Raw genomic sequence first — 18,438 nt, forward strand, 5'->3', positions numbered from 1 at the left:
AACCCAAGTGCTCTCCTCGGTTTCTTAGTACTTAGAGAATATTTGCGACGAGTGTATTTATTTTTTGAATAAATACATAATCAAGTTATATGCTATCCCTACCGATCGATGTTTGTACTGACAGCAGTATAATCTGTTTGGCTTCGATAATTTTATCAGCGGTCTCTTGTGAAGCTCATTTGGATCGTAATCAGCTTGGTAACCAGAGAAAATAATTTTCCGCTTTCGCCTTTGCATAAAATTTTTTCAGACAACAGCAAAACACAACGTAACTAATTCATTTTTTAATTTTGTTTAATAGTTCGAAAGGTTATGAATTGGTGGCTTAAGCTTGCAATTTTGAAAATCTTTATATCGTTCAGATCACGAGTTTTTCACCACCAATGTAATTTCTGTCTGATTTTAAACACATCGTGAGGAAACCGACATACCTTAGACTTATTGTATTTTCGCTCTACTTCTTTATTAACGTTCATAAGTGTACATTGTGTTACTTAAATGAATAAATGATTTTGAATAATTTCTAAAAATAATTACATATAAACTATTACTTATAACGAATTATTTATAAAGGCCGGCAACGCACTCGTAAGCTCATTGTTATTAAGTATCCACGGGCGCAGTATCACTTAACATGAGCCCAGCCTCCTGCCTGTTTTCCCCCTGTTATATAAAAAAAATATAACGACGACAAATGTAATTATAACTAGTCTTATACGGCATATATAATTTCGCTTAAGGTTGACAACGTATCGTGCGTGTAGCTTGACACAATTATGTCACTTATAGGACTTCCGTATCCGGTTACTCTATCCGGCTTCCGATTTCTTTATATTATTATCAATATTTAGGGCGTTTAGAGGAGGTTATGAGTTTGATTAAATTATTGGTTCACATAGTATTGTCTTTTGTTAACATGGCTTTTACACATTAAGGAAACACTTTTTAAACGGATTGAAGCTATGTATTATTAGTAGTATTAGTACTTATAATTATTTACAAAATTTTAAATTTAAATTATTAATAAAATTTAATTGTATGAATAATTATAAGTTTATAATAATAATACATAGCTTCAATCCGTTTAAAATGTGTTTACTTAAATTATTGGTTGTTTAATGTGAATGGAACAGATGTATTTTTCGTATAGAATGGACAAGAGGGTCATGTTTAGCATTACATTAGGTAATACCGCTGCCCATGGGCACTCTCAATGCCAGAGTGCGAGTGTGTTGCCGGCCTTTTAATAATTGCTCTTATACAATTAAGACAGTGTTAAGTATGATTGGCTGGTCTTTGTATCATAAACAGAATGCAATTTTTTTTGTTATGTTGGTAATACAGTTACATCATTGTAGTTAATAAGAAAAAAATAAAAGTGTGTGATTTTACAACCGCCACGCTGCCATTCTTCGCACAGACTCTATTAAGGATTGTGCTATTCCACCTGTAGAAGATCAGGACTGAGCAAAGCTCTATGATGAAAACCTATGTTTTCTTCTAGTCTTGTATGATATATCAGTGACACTTAGGGCTCTGTATTTAAAAAAATTCTCTATTTGTAACATCCTTAAATTTGATAACACTGTTTTTTATTATTGGATGGCAATCGAGCCTACGTAACGACTAAAAGGGAAAACAATCCATGGACACACATTTTAGTGGGTTTGATGCCTTTGAGGGAGGAGTATACTCTTTCTTTCAACAATTGAAGGTCGTGTCTCATCGGGAGTCGATTTCAAAGTATAATTCAACAAATAAACAATTATAACTAACAAAGTTTACCTTGGATAATTACAAACCCCTTTATCCGAGGAAGAAAGCCGCGACCACGAGATAGTTATTAAATAAGTTTGGATTCAAACTCAAAGAGCAAATTATGACATTCTAATTCGATTAAACGTGAACTTTCAGTACTTTACGGTTCGGGAGCCTCTCCGAGCGTGGTTTGTTCGAAAACTTGGCAATCATCTATTCGAAGTTAAATTATCGCTTACAATTATTGGGCCGGAAACCGCGGGGAGCTTATTAATAATAGATGCGACAGAGGCGAAAATATTTTATTATTCACAGGTTTTAAGGTATGGGACTTGGTAATGCCTTGTGAAGTTCTTGGTTTAATAACCCTGAAACAGAAAAAAATATTTCATGGATATAATGATCGCTTGCAAACGGCAGATTGTTGAGTTAGAGAAGAAATATATTAAACTTACATTTATTGCCTGTTCGCAAATCAAGAATGTAGAACGAGAAGAAATAGCTCAATGTCACTGAAGTATTTCCAAACCAATTCGACTTAGGGTCTTTCAAGAAAAGAGCATACCAACAACACTCCTTTAAAACGAATGTCCATGAGATGGAATAAATCATAATAAATAAAAAAATGTTTATTCAAGTGAGAACATAACAATAAACGTCATTTCTGTTTCTGTGTTTGGTATCAAAAACTATAATCGTGTAAACATATATGTGAAAGTCCCGTCGGTCTGTTTCACCCTCCCCATTGCGGTTCTCCAATCGCTTGATTAATACAAAGTTGTCAATTATTATAATTGAGGCCCGTAAAGCCTACTCCATTGATAATTACTTGACTCTCAATGTTGAACGATATTGATAAATGCTAATTGCCAATTAATTTACGAATGGGACAAATATGTCAAAAAGACATGGAGTTTATATTTAAATAATATATTAGAAATGTGAGTGCTAGCGAGAAATTTGCCAACTATTATGTGATGTAAACATTTTTTATTAATTATAAGGAGATGTCCATTACAATATGTCAGATTTGGGAACCCTTTTAAGTAAAAAATACCTCTGTCAGTTATTATTATTTTATTAGTAAACTTAATAATGTTGTATTTAACTAATAATTATAATTAATTTATATATAATTAAACTAATTAATTTCTGCTGCTGAGTTTCATCATTGGACCTTAAAGCAGAATACAAAATACAATCCGTATCACCTTGACGTCCGTCGTTCCACAACAGAGCGTTTCTTAAGACATTTTCTGCCGCGAACCACCACTGAAGTATTTCCGAACCAATTCGACTTAGGGTCTTTCAAGAAAAGAGCGTACCAATTCTTAAAAGGCCGGCAGCGCGCTTGTGAACCTTCTGACAGTGCGAGTGTCCTGAGAGCCTCCTGCCCGTTTGCCTCCTGTAACATAATAATAATTACACTGAATTTATATTTAAATAATAATAATACAGACTGAAAACCTCAATTAAAAAAATCTCTACCTACCTACTCTAGATAGATAGATAGATAGAATACACTTGTGTATATTTCTCCAGCAATCTTTATGCAATACATTGAATGGATCTTACGAAAAAGAAGTGAAAAGCGTGTTACTGCTTTAATAATGAATCAATATAGTATTTTTTTTTGCTTTTTAAGTGAGTATTTTTTCTCATTATCTAATCATTCGACAAATAAGGTAGAGGATGAATACTGTAGGTAAAGTCAGGGGCTAGTTAAAATACAGTCCTCTTTTCTGTTATTGGTCCGCGGAGGTATCTAGTTTTGTGTTATTTCCCAAGAGAGGTTTAGCAATATTCATTCAAAAGGTAGTGTTGAAATTATATTTTAAGATTGAAGTGTACGTTTGGGGTGTTGTATTTATAAGTTATACGCTACGGTATATTTTAAAGACTTTTCTCTTAATATTTAATTAAAGGTTGTATAGAGAAACATAGTGAGGAACCTTGTTGTTCCTGGATTAAAAAAAATACCGCATGATAGGCATTGTCTAAGCCAAGTAAGAAGTCATGTTGCGTCATTAAAATACTCTAAAACTATTTAAGGATCGTAGTATATACATATTTAGTATGTAGTATATATAGTACTATATTGGTAGACAATATGAGTTGACTTTGTAATTTTATTAATCACGTTTTAATAAGTCTATTAAATATTTGATCTGTATTAGTTAGAATAAATAAATTACACAGAAGTTTCAGAATACATTTATAAGCGGCTGTACTGTGAACTGGAGAACCTTTGAGATGACAAAATAAATGTATAGACACAATAAATGTAAGAAAATTAAAGTAGTAGATTTAAACATTATATATGTTATATGTGTCGACAGCAGTGTTGGCTTAGAGTCGTCAGCGTGCCTCTCTCATAACTGAGGTCGTAGGTTCGATTCCGGCTGTGCACCAATGGTCTTTCTGTCTATATGCGCATTTAACATCCGCTCGATCGGTGAAGGAAATAATCGTAAGGAAACCGGCTTGCCTTAAACCCAAAAAGTGGATGGCGTGTGCCAAGCATAGGAGGCTGATCACCTACTTGTCTATTAGATATATAAGCATGATACAAAAATCTCAGGCCCAAATCTAAAAAGGTTGTAGCGCCACTGGTTACAGTCTTACTGACTACGATTTCTGAAGCGTATTCAAAACGTCGAGTTTAATTATGTAATGATTTGCGTTTTTATCCGTTAAACAACTTTTATCTACATTAATATACTTCAACCTCTTATCGTCATCATCGTTATAATCTATTTTATCTTTCATATTATTTGCCTCTGTATAGATTCACACTACAAACAGTAATTAACGCAAATGCTATTGATAATTGTTAACCCACCAGTCTTCCGTTCAGCACACATAATTATTACCACAATAAGCTATTTATATATATTATTGTTTTATCCGTCGTGTACGTATATAAATAAATAATTAAGTTGTAGTTATAAAAAAAATGGTTTGTAACAAGCGTGTACTATTGGCTTTATCACAACCAAACGTTTAGTTTACAAAACTATAACTCACTTTCAAAGTATAAGAAATCAATACGTAGCTCGAAATTACCGAGTAGAGAAAACTTTGATCCAATAATACAGCATCGAGAGGGGCTCGCTTCAAAAAACTTAATTACACGACACGAAGATAAATAAAGATTATCCCGAAAGTGCGCGAGTTAATTTCCCAGGGCCAAAGTAGGTCCAGGGCAATTGGAGAGAAACTTCTCTTCATTTCCTGCGTCTGATCCCGGAATTTTCCCATCAAGGAGGCGGTTATTTTTTCGCTTTACCCGAGATTTGTTTGGATATTATGAAGGTTTAATGCTCGTATGTATAATATAAAGCGCGTCAGAAAAACACATTTGTGCTATTGCAGCGCCTGTTTATTTATGTAAAAAAAGAGTTATATGTACGAGCTAAAATTACACGTTGTGATTTGACAGAAATTTTGCGCTGATGAAGACGTAATTGCCGAAACTGAAGCGTATTTTGAGACTAAAAACAAATCATACTCTAAAAATAATTAGAAATAAAATTCTTTAAAAAATTGTTTTACATTATTTTACGAACTTTTCAGTCCAACTAATATTAGCCAGGCTACAAAAAATCGGTTACATAATGTGCTTGAAATAAACTCCTTTAACTAGACTTTGCATCTCTTATAGAAAACGTATTTTACAGTAATATATAGGAGCTTTAAAGATCGGCAACGCACTTGCGGCCACTTTGATAGGCTGGATTAAAAAAATATAATATAAGAGGGTATATAAGTACACAAAAACAAAATGATTTGATTCACTACCAATGTATGAATATTTAAATACAACAATGTTTTTACCACGTGGAATTTGTAACGATTCATAAACCGGAACGACGCGTGCGCTTCGCTCAACTGTACTTCCGGCGCAGGTGCGCTTCTTCACACTTGTTTTGCACTTTGGGGCTTTAGACCCGTACAAGATAATTTCAATTGGTGGATTTTTTATATTTGGAATTTCTTACCTCTTCGTGTACGTCATGGTTGTTATAACTGCTTGTCATTTAATATTGTATTTTATTTTCCTTGTACCAAAATATATCAGCGTGCCGAGCATTGTGAAACTTCTATAAATTTGTTACATTACATTTCAATTTTGTTAATGTCACTGCTTGATTTTATAGACAAGTAGTAATGTTGAGTTTATAGATATTACTGCTTGCTTGACCACTAGAATATGTACATATACAATTGGCATACGACATTTCCATAACTCATACTAAGATAATATTTTATATCCAATGCGTTGTCCAATAAAACATGTATGAGGCGCGTGCGCATTCGATGCCTCTCATTTGCATATCGGCAGTCATGCAGAACGGATGTGTTCCACGTCGCTTGTTTGTTTATTTTTGGTTAGTTAATTTAATTTACATGATGTTTTACACCATTAATTATGATGTGTTAAATTTCGTAACTAAACGAAGTATACTCAAACCTAACCACAATATATTTACCTTTTCATAAAAAAATTGAATTACCCATATCAAAATGCTATTTTAAAAACTTTTCGTTCCGGAATATTTCAATTTTATTTTTGTTTATGGCAAACCCGTGGTGCTACAACCCTTGGTCTCAGATTTATGTACCTTTTTAGATCATTGATTGATCATTTTGATGTAAGACAAGTAGGTGATCAGCCGTCTATGCCTGACACAGTGTTGACGTGGGTCTAAGACATGCCGGGATTCCTACTTTTTTTTCCGTCATCGTACGTATGAGTGAACGCCAGTCACTGTTGTGAAACATTTTAAAAACGTTTAGTGTAGCGAAGCGGTACAGATCTAAAAAAAAGCACGTTAATTTATCTTGGTTGGACAATGACCCTTTGGGGCTTCTTATTTCCAAAAGCAGTTAAAAGAAATCATACAATCATGTTGGCAAATAGGCTTGACCTCGTAATCAAGTAATCTTGTTTCATTGGCCCTTGTTGACTTGCGGCACAATAAAATACATTTCTAGGCTTTCTAAACCTATAAATAAATATCCAGTGGTTTTGGTTGTTAAGTAAGTTGTTTCCATCTATATATATCAATTAATATAGGTCGGATTTTGTGTTCATTAACTTTAAATATGTCTCTAAGTTTTCAGTGCAAATTGTTGTTCGAAATACAACATTTTTGTTCATTTTTTTTATGAGGGTGACTCGGCCGACGGTCACATTTATGATTCACTTACTGCTTTGTTTCACTCGGATCGTGTTGGACGCATTTTTCTTTATTAGTTTTTTGTAAATTATGTTCGTTAATAGTTACATACGTTTTCAATTTTATAATTTTGTTGTGAGTGTTTTGTGCGTTTTGTGAACTGTTGTAGGGCAATGTATCAGTAAGTTATCAGTCTGACCTCATTTTTTGTTACTAAACTAATATAATTTCTCCATATCCTTACGACTAACAATTGTGTGACTTTCTTCTTGTTAAGGATATATCGAAACGAGGTTTACACTCAGGACTTATTATTTTAGAATAAAATTGTGTATCGACGGGCCATCGGACCTTTCTTTGTGGTGCACTATTGCCAGCAGTGGGCTCACGTACTTTAATTATAGTAAAAACGCGCAATAATATATGTCGGTTGTAACTTCGATCACAAGGAGCAACCACCACGTGTAAGACGCATGCCCAGCCATCAGCCCCCTCGCTAAACAGTCGTGCGGAAAAATCTCTCAAGAACCAATAACGTTCTATTGCTAACAACTCAGCTTAATTCAACTAGACTTGTGATTTTGAAAAATGCATACACATTTTGTGAATAGTACGTATATATTATGTCGAGTAAAATGACAGAAGGCATAGTTAATGTTAGTTCCTATACTGGAAATATTTAGCCTTTATGTTTACAATAAAATATTAATCTTTTAATGTAATTCTGTCATTATTATTATTATATTTTAAGTTTAGTTATTGTTTTTTGTTTTATTTATTTATGTAAGCAGTATAACATTATTACTATTTTATTTAGAATAATAATATTTTACATACAGACATACGAATGCATGTTACATAAACACTGCGGTTCTGTAGTCTGCCCTACCTAAAGATACTATTTATCCATACAAATTAGTTTACATTCCTTAATATTAGTGTTACATGTGTATAAGTATAAGTTAAAAATATATAGGTATTTTACTATAAGTTTGAAAAATTTTAAGTTAGATTTATTTTTTAATGGTCTAGTTTTTGTATGTCCCCCTATAGGGTAAAAGCGTCCTCCATATCTTTCCATTTCTCTTTGTCTTGAGCAACATTAATCCAGTTTTCCCCCGCTCGTTCTATAATGTCATCTGTCCATCTTTTCTTTTGTCGTCCTATACATCTCTTTCCAGTAGGTCCAGTCCATTTTGTTATTTCTAGTGTCCATCTTTTATTCCACGCTCTAGCAATATGACCTGCCCATTTTCATCTAAGCTTTGTTTTGTTTACGAATGCCAACATTCCTTGTTGTGTTTATTTTCCTCAACTTTAAGATGCTTCCTTCCATTGAATGCTAGCAAGACAGGATTTTTTGTTGTTTTCTTACTAAAATCCCACGTTTGACTTGCGTATGTCACACAAGGTAGAATATTTGAATCCATTATTTTCTTGTGTAGATTGTAGTTCATTCCATTCCGTTCATCCATTCATCCATTCTGAATTTCCTTGTGGGTTCAGTACTTCTTTCAAGTCGCATTTATTATTTTATCTACTTCGTTTTCTCTGCTGTTCTTGTCGAAAGATACTTGTTTCCCTGAATAAACATAGTTGTTAAAATATTCTATAGGTTTACTGTCTGGGACACACTTGCGGGTCATATGGTATACTAAATGTTAAGTCAGATATGTTTGATAATCAATTGTTAATCAAAATTATGCCTGTAAGATTCTTGTAGCAGGTAACAGAAAGAGCTAAGATACATTTCGATTCTTTTTTAAGAAAATCACTCAAGTTCGTTTAGAAGCTACGAGGCCTCTCTTTGCGACGATAATTTACAGTTCATTCAAATGAATCTTACTACTGATTCTGTTTTGTTTCTTGCCAATTTCTTTACTTTGATGGTTTCGAGACCGAAACAATCTTTATTACTTACCACTTACCTGAAACGCGATGAAAGTTTGAAAAACTTGTGAAAGCAATCGATCTTCCTGCCATTGTTCCCACGGGTTCATTGGCCCCTTACTGATTGTATCCTACAATCGGCTCTTTAAACCTAATGATCGACCACTTTGGCGATATAAGACCATTATGTTGTAGTGTAAATTATTGTTTTTTGGTATATTAATTTATGTTCGCAGTATTATGTTATTTTTATTTTATTAAGAATAATTGTATTTTATATATAGACATACGAATGCATGTTACATAAACACTGCTGTTCTATAGTTTGCCCTACGCAAAGATATTCTGTTTAATTTTGTGTTGTTTTCATCATCTAATGATCGACCACTTTGGCGATATAAGACCATTGTGTTGTTGGGTATAGGGAGGGCGTCTGTATAATCGTAATAAAATCGAAAAGGATTTTTGGCCTGTTTTCACCAATGAATCCTGATTTTTAGTTAGGTGTATAATTGGTTATGACTTTATGCAAATTAACTGAAATATAATATTATTATTGATGAGGTTGCAAACTAATTTCAATATCGCTATACATTTCATTATCATCAATTAAATTAAAAGCCGCCCGCGCGGTAAATAATAGTCAAATCAGATTAGAGTAAAAAACCACCTTCTCCGGGTAAGGCGTGGACCTTTACTTAGTACTTCGCTCACTCCAATGAGCTTCCGCCCTGCCCATCAGGTGATTGACTACCCGCGACGGCCCAAGCCGAGGTCCGAGTATCGCAGGAGACGCCCTTGCGCTAGTAGCTTCGCTCGCCAACACAGCCCGAGCTGAGCTGTAAAGGCCCTTAAGGCCAACAGCGAGATTCCATTTAAAAAAATGCCATCAAGTATATTCTATCTTTGAAAATACACAAAGTTAGTGTTTTAATACACATCATAAGTTTCAAATATACTTTTACTGATCTATACCTATGTTATAGTTCCATATAACAGTAAATATATTTTACTGCACCTATTGTTAACATTAATCAAATATAGACATTATATAAAATAAAAATAAATCAATGGCGCTACAACCTTTTTGGCTTGCAAGGTTTATACCTGAGGTATAGACATTATATACCTTAAGTATAAACCTTACAAGCCAGTAAAAATTAAATCCAAATTGTTCAGCTCGCGCGAGATATTACGTATTCGAATTGAAAAGTGCTGGATAGTCCTTTTATTTTTTAAATATTTTTTTGCTGATTCTCTTGACTGACTATCTTGTCGTCCATTGGTGTTTAATAACTTATGTATATGTACAACTTAAGAAAATGGTATTGACAACCCAGATGATTCATCACTGCTACCCAGTTTTTTAAACAGCTTTTTGTATACAATTTACAGCAAATTCCAGAAAGTTGCCTCTTAAACTATTGTTGAACATTATTTATTTTATCTTAGTCTCTGTTACTTTCATTCCCATAACTTGTTCACTGTTATACCTGTCGTAACCGAACATTAGACAGTCGGTCCGGATATGTAACACCGTCTCTTCAGCTGTATTGCTACAAGGACAGGCAGCACTTTGTCTGACCCTGAACCTGTAAAGATACGACAAGAATCCACCGTGATCTGTTAACATATAGGTAATCAATTCTGTACGGTTACTTTATTAAGACATCACGCTACGACTGAATTAACGTGAGCAAAGCTAGTCAGACAATATGGCGGTATGCGGTAATATGATTTCTCGCTGCATGAAGTTTGCCTCTACAATTAGTATGGCCAAATTGTGTTATGTGCAAGTTTGCGCTGGGCCCTTGCTTGATTGTGTTCACCTGTACTCTCTAGGATTACATTGATATATACCGATAGATCAACTAACGTAGTATTTGATAATGGGGCCTTGAAATGTTATGGTTTAAATTTAGGTTTAATAATTCATCGTTATCGCTAAATAAAATAAAATAACTCGTGTATAAACACGTGATTACATTTACATCCTTGTATATCGTGCAAGTCGCTGATGAAGTGATATAGGTGACCACAGTTACTTCCAACGTTGCTAAAATGCGTGGCCGGCCTTTTTAGAAATATTATATATGTATATCAAAAATATTATCTTTGTCATAAAATTTTGTGAGATTCTATACCTTTATATTGATTGAATATAAAATTGTGGCACTATTGTGGCAACTATACTCGAAAAGTATACTTACACTTTGGGACAACTATAATCAAATAAACACTAATGGCATATTGTTTAAATACGCCCCTACATTCATTTGTTTTTGTGTTAATGTTTGAATTACCACTGTTGAGGAAGACATTAAAAGATCAATCCTAACAAAAGGAACCTTCAGCAACTCGTCATACCCCTAAGCTTTGGGGCTCTTGGAAAAGCCGGACTTCGTGGTTCGGCTGACTGAAAAGGGAGAGACTCGCCGCCGTTTGATAGATTGTGAGTTAGGAGGGAATTTATTGGATTTGAACTCCCTAATTGACTCAGAATCATATCATAAAATCTGATAAAAGCCAAGAGGCTGATTGCAGATGGGTATAGAAAAATGTTTTTGATGAATCAAGTTTAAAATAGCGTTTAATTATAATTACAATTTTATAAACTATTGCTTTTGTTGTGAAGCGTTTCGAAAAAACTTAAACGTAATAAGTGGTTATTACTTTATACAAAAGGTTTGAAGGGAACGTCCAACTCAACTGTAAAATTACTACATTTAATAATTAAAAGTAAAAGTACAATTTAGACGGTGAAGAAAACTACAACCTTTTTATGTCTGATACAGAATAGTGAGGTTCTGTATCAGATCATTTGTCATTGTAATAGGCAACTAGATGATCAGCTTCTTGTATTTCACACACGACGGTTTCCTCACGCTGTTTTCTTTTAACATTCGAATCTTAAATGCACACATAAACAGAAAGTCCATTGGTGCACAGCCGGAAATCGAACCTATGATCGCAAGGTTGAGAGTCGCATGCTGAAGCCACAAGCCCAACAACGCTCTATATTATCTATAACAATCTAATAATGTCTCTACTCGTAAAGAATTTATTGAAGCCGAAACATGATATCTCATATTATGTAATTTTTTAAGTAATGTTTAAAGAACTTTATTTCTCATTACAGAAAAAAAATTTTTACGAAAAAGAAACTTAATATTAGGTCCTTACATATGAAATTGGCGTTTTGTATGGGAGGAACAAAAAGTCGAATATTTTTAAATATAATATATTTAATTAATCAAAGTATGAACCATTGTTTTCTATGCACTTTTGCCATCTCATAGGTAGTTCATTTATCCCTTTACTAAAAAAAACCAGTCGGACGGGAATCAATAAAATCTGTGAAGGCGATTTGGACTGCCCCATCAAAGTTAATTTTTTTCCCTTGCAAGAAGTTGTTCAAATTTCGAAAAAAATGGCAATCTGTTGGAGCAATGTCCGGGGAGTACGGAGGATGTCTTAGACATTCCAATTGAAGCTCTTCTAATTTGGTAGCCGTCTGTTGTGCAGTGTGTGGTCTAGCGTTGTCGTGAAGTAGCAGTGGCGTGGAGCGATTGACCAGCCTAGGTTGTTTAGGCGCTAGCTTTTCCATCATGTTTTGTAATTGCTGACAATAGACATCAGCCGTAATAGTCTGGCCAGATTTGAGAAAACTGCAATAAACAATACCGGCACTAGTCCACCAAACGCTTACAAGTAACTTTTTTGGGGTTAATTTTCGCTTGGGCCAGGATTTGGCTGGCTGACCAGGATCCAACCATTGCGCTTAGCCCTTCCGATTATCGTAAAGAATCCATTTTTCATCACAGGTAATGATTCTGTTTAAAATACCTTCATTATTGTGCCGGTTCACTAATGTAACGCAGCAGTCGACGCGCGTTTGCCGGTTTGCTTCAGTCAATTCGTGAGGTACCCTCCTTTCAAGCTTTTTAATCTTCCCAATTTACTTTAAGTGAATTACAACAGTTTTATCACTAACACCACCTGCAGCTAACTCGGACGTGGTTTGCGATGGATCCGCTTCCACAATAGCCTTCAATATTTCATTATCAACTTGGGTCTCAGGCCGTCCACGGGGCTTGTTCTGCAGGTCGAAATTTCCAGAACGAAGACGTTGGAACCAAAAACGAACTGTGTTTTATTTTGCAACATGACCGCCATACACATCATTCACCCTTCGAGTCGATTCCGCAGCACTAGTGCCACGGCGTCGTAAATAATGCGATACTTTAAGTTTTCCATTTTGTAAAATGAGTGACGCAAACAGAAAAAAACAGAAGAAAAAAACAAATGAATGACGGTCATCGAAGCACAAATACATGAGTAAATAGCTGTACAAATTTGAATTTGAAATTCCTAACCAATGAGGAAGTATTTGAAAGTGGCCAGTAGGACAAAACGCCAATTTCATATGTAAGGACCTAATATATATATTTACCGTATTTACCGTACCGACGTATAACTAGTTTGTATACAAACTAGTTATACGTCGTCATCAGCCGTCCTAATTTTAGTCTACTAAGCTTATTATGATATTATGTATCTTTAAAGCACTTTTGAATTGATACGCTTATATCACATTTTTTAGATGGGATTGATTAAATTTTTGTACCTTCATGCTTAATAAGACTTTTCAAATAATTTGAACGCGGCTCCAAATAAGCAAACTCTCTCGGCGAGTACTGCTTGTATTTTTTTAACGATGAGCTATTATGAAGAGAGTTATTTTAATTTATTTTAATAAAGATATAAGTGCTATAAACATATAGTTTTAATAGTCATAATTCTGGTTAATTTTTAGATTTTATTTGTCTTAGTCAAAAAAATTAACGTTTATATGTTAGAAATTTTATTTTTGCTTGCTGTACCACATACTTTAATTAGATATATGAAATGTAACTTGACTAAACAATTATAAATCAAATGACATTCAGTAGTGTACTTCTTTTTTAAGCCTCTATTCTTAGAACGATCCGCGATTTCTGTGATAACATTGTACTTGAATTCTTTTGATGTAGAGTACGTAGGTACAAAGGGTCGTGAAGTGCATTCTCATCGAGTGCTAATAACCATTACCGGAGTTCATGGCCCGTGACGTACACATTAATAGTTGCCATATTGTGGCTACTTTTAGGGTGAGAATATAAGGGTGTTATATGGGATCGATTATGTCTTAACATATCTAAACTAAAGTCACTAAAACTAGACGTTGCGATTTACTTTTATGGGTGAAAATCATTCGAACCATCGAGTTATGATATTATGATAAATTCGCATTTAAAAGAAGTTCAATTGCGTTTAATATACACGCCCAATTCGAACATTATTAATAGTAAATCTGGTAATTCGTTTTAAATTATGAATAAAAAATAATAAAAGTCTTCTATACCTACGGCTCGCCTATCTGCTACTTTGAATGGTCCAATTGTAAATAGGATATCTCGCTCTTAGAACATGATTACTAACATCAATGTGAAAATATTGATGTTTTACAACAGTCTGCCCAGTCACTTAACCGTAACCTTGTTTATCATTATCTTAATAAGGTTTAAGTTTTCATTTAGTTTAGGTTATTTTTGTTTTGTTTTCCTTATCTTTTTATTTTTATATATTATATTATTTTATTTTTAGTTTTATTTTTCTATTGTGTTTGTTAGAATTTTTTCCTTTGATGGATTTATGTTCTAATATAATTGATGTGTATGTGTGTTAAATTTGTGTTGCCATAATGTCTTGTATTTTTTAGGCTTAGACATTGTTTTGGAACGTATAAATAAATACGTCCTTTGTTTATCTGTAAATTCTGTATACAATATATATTCGGAAATTGCATTTTACAGTGTCATTCTTCACTTGTAATGTTTTTTATATTATTTCCAGGGAAAGGCGAGACGTGACGTATCTCTTGAAGAGCTAAGAGAGCACATTCACCAATACTACATACCTTTGGGGCGACAATTCATGGTGCTGTTCCCCGAGGGTGGCTTCTTGCACAAGAGGAGAGAGATTAGCCAAAGGTCTGGCATTCTATTATCTTGATCCATTAAATGTTTTATAAAGTGGAGGTTCAGCCTCTTAAAAGTAGTTCTAATAATATAATTTTTTTTCTTTGCAAATTAAGTGGTAGATTTAGATTGTTTAATTATAAAAATAATCAAATTAGCCATGACAAAATAGGCATAAAAATGTCACATTAATTACCATGATATCATAATAACTGAGCAGTGTTGGCCTAGTGGCTTCAGCGTACGATTCTCATCACTGAGGTTGTGGGTTCGATCTCCGGCTGTGCACCTTTGAACTGCACTTCTTTGTTACATGCGTACATATCAAAAGAAAAACATTCCAACGGTGAAGAAAAACATCTTGAGCAAACCAGCTTGCCTTAGACCCAAAGAGTCGACGGCGTTCGTCAGGCACATGAGGCTGATCACCTACTTACCTATTAGATTAAGACATGATCATGAAACAGATACGGAAATCTGATTCCTAAACCTGAAAAGGTTGTAGCGCAACGGAGTTTTTACAATCTATAAGTAATTTATAGTTGTTGTCAAAACTTATAGTCTACTCTCTCATGCTATAAAGCACTTCGCCTTTAAAAAAATAAATTGTTAGCAAAACGTGTTTACGTTAATAACCGTATATCCAAATATATTACGTTAATAACCGTAAAATTCTTAAAAATACACGTATAGACTAGAGAAATCAGATCTTTTTTTATATAAAACAGGACAAGTATGTATCGCGTGTCCCTGAAAGTAGCTTTGAGCATTTAAAATAAAAATTTCACAGAGCATTCTTAAAAACAAAACAAATACATTGTTATGTTTCATTTGAAAGACATTTCGAGCCAATTAAAACCATTCTAACAATAAATTGTCATGTTTGTTTTAGTTACGTCTACTATGTATTATTATAAACATATAATTATTTTACATAATTTTCCCGACGTTTCGCGTGCTTGACATTAGTCGATATCAACTCCGGGGAAATAAATACAGATAAAACAATTTTCTCTACAGCTGTGTGACTTTTTGACATTCAACACTTTTTGTCTTCAGTCACCGTGACCACGCACGCGGTAAAGCACGCGAAACGTCGAGAAAAATAAAATGATGTAAAATAATAATACATAGCTGCAATCCGGTAAAAAAGTGTTTTCTTTAAATGTGTAAAACCTATGTTAATAAAAGACAATACTAAATAATGACTTAAAAAAACACTGACTCTAATTTGAATCAAAAAATATATTTTTACTATGAGAATTACATAATATGTTGCGTTTGTGCGTGTGTGTTCTATAGGGATCGGAATAGTCTAGAATGGTATGTATAACATAGATGTCAGTGCCAATATGTAACTAATTCATATCCTATTTAGCATAATAACATCTGATTATAGGTGATATTCAATCAAGGAAAATGGCTAAGGACCTCACTGTGTAACTTTCTATAGCAGACAATGAGCGTCATGTTCATAAGGTATTAATATATAAGAACTATATAAAGAAATCATTGCCGAAATCCAATACCAAGAGATTTCGAAGAATTACTGCCGACCACAATGAAAAGAAAAGGCTTTGTACTTGTTATTTCTCCTGAAATATAAAATGGTCACGCTCAATGTATTCTTAAGTAGTGAAACTGGATTTATATTATTCTAATATTTTACTTGAATTTGTTATAGGTTCGCCGAGAAGAACAATTTGCCTAAGTTAGAATATGTATCTCTGCCTCGCGCTGGAGCTTTGAAAGTGATTATGGAAGAAGTTGGACCCCACAGGGATCAAGCTAGTACATCTAAAAGTGATAATAAGAAAGGTAACACCAATGTTTATGTCTTTATTGTATAGTGAATATGTAATAAGATAATTGTTTGATTTTATGTGGAAACAACACTTAGCGCAAAGAAAATTATAAATAAGGATTGTATCACTAACCACACGAATTTCTATGTGTATTATAATTTGAAACTTGGATATTATATCAATCTAATAGATTAAATAAAAAATGCCATGAATTTTAACGTTTAAAATAATAAAGATCCACAGAACCGTTACACAATGGCCATGCAAAAACACAGATTCAAAGCGAAATGCCAGTTTGACATTTCAGTATTCTATTACCGTTGGAACATCGTTAGGATTAATTAGAGAGTGGAGAATGATTTGTGATCTGTAAAAATTCGTAAAATATAGATCGAACCTTTTTCTAATATTATTGTTTAGTAATAAGATTCCTACATATAAATAATTACTTTTCGGGGTTAATAATTTATTCGAGATTTTTTTGGTTTAATATATTGTTCGGATAATCTTTAGTATTTTATTGTTTTCATCCCATTAATTAACCATAATTACTACTACTGAAAACCTTCACAATCACCATTTCATTCACCCTTTCGACTCTCAACTTGTCTGTGGTATAAAAGTACGCCATGTTTGTTTACATTTTAAATTATTGCAGGATGAATGTATTAAGTATATTATGGCACATTTCAATTGTTAGTTAACGATATCAATTCCGAATTTTAAGATTAGATTAAAAAGTATTTGAATCTGTTTAAAACAAATGAAACTCACGCTTGTGTTTATACCGTTTTGTAAATAATAGATATTTTTCATTTGAACCAGGAATAAATTAATTTCTAACCTAAAAGCTAAAATTGTTGTTTGAATAGAAGTTCGCCTTTAATGGCATATAATTTATTATGAAAATTAGTAGATCACCTAGATATAAGAATTGTTTTTACCTCTCATACATAGAAAAAATATCCTCAAAGTCAAGCCGAAGCGCGACCACAAGCAGTGACACAAGTTTTTACATAGTTATAAATAAATAAATAGACACTTTTTAATACTATTTCAGAAAACAACGTCAACCACAACAATACCAAGATCCTGGATACCAAATCTGGAGACTGCATTGAGTGGATCCTAGATGTGACGATCGCGTACCCAGATCGTATTCCTCTGCATCTGATTGACGTGGTGTGTGGCTTCCGTGAAGCCTGCTCCACTCATATACATTATAGATTATATCCTAGTACTGAGGTATTTTAAACACTTAAATCATATTTAGTAGTATAGTCGTCTATTAAATCTTATTATAAGTTAATTTTAAAAACGGTGTAACGAAATTTAATGTCCGACTAGATACTGCTGGTTTTAACAAGCATACACAGCGTAAACTATGACTCGCATATGTAAAATAAAACTTTAACTATGCGTGAATGAATGAATGGGAGTTTGGGTGTATGTGTTTGATAGTGTAACTGAGAGTTGTTATGTGCCTGCACTGTGTTCATATAAAAACACATCCAATACATGTTTGACATATTATAGTGGTCTCTGTTATTGCACATCATAGACAATAGATATATTATCTTTAATCGTCTTTTTTATGCTATTTACGGAACGATCGTATTTATACGATATCCTAAAATTACTTTAAAAAATCCGGGATTGCTTGCCGGCAAGAAATCTTTAGGAAGACAAGTCGTAATCATGATTGCTATATTATTTATATAGCAATATATTGCTAGAATTTTTTATTATCTGATAGATACAAATGGTTGCGTTTTAAACCAA

The 18,438-nt window shown here is 33.4% G+C and overlaps 1 protein-coding gene across 1 annotated transcript in view; it reads left to right on the plus strand.

The window, feature by feature from the left end:
* The window catches only part of LOC123714097 (acyl-CoA:lysophosphatidylglycerol acyltransferase 1-like), a 109,947-nt gene that overhangs the window by 87,021 nt on the left and 4,488 nt on the right, over nucleotides 1-18,438 (plus strand). Inside the window, exons 3-5 of the mRNA XM_045668224.1 lie at nucleotides 14,727-14,863; nucleotides 16,536-16,669; nucleotides 17,717-17,901. Coding sequence (XP_045524180.1) covers nucleotides 14,727-14,863; nucleotides 16,536-16,669; nucleotides 17,717-17,901 — 456 coding nt within the window. The remainder of the gene's footprint in view (nucleotides 1-14,726; nucleotides 14,864-16,535; nucleotides 16,670-17,716; nucleotides 17,902-18,438) is intronic.

Source organism: Pieris brassicae, chromosome 9 (assembly GCF_905147105.1).
Source record: "Pieris brassicae chromosome 9, ilPieBrab1.1, whole genome shotgun sequence".
Classification (NCBI taxonomy): Eukaryota; Metazoa; Arthropoda; class Insecta; order Lepidoptera; family Pieridae; genus Pieris; species Pieris brassicae.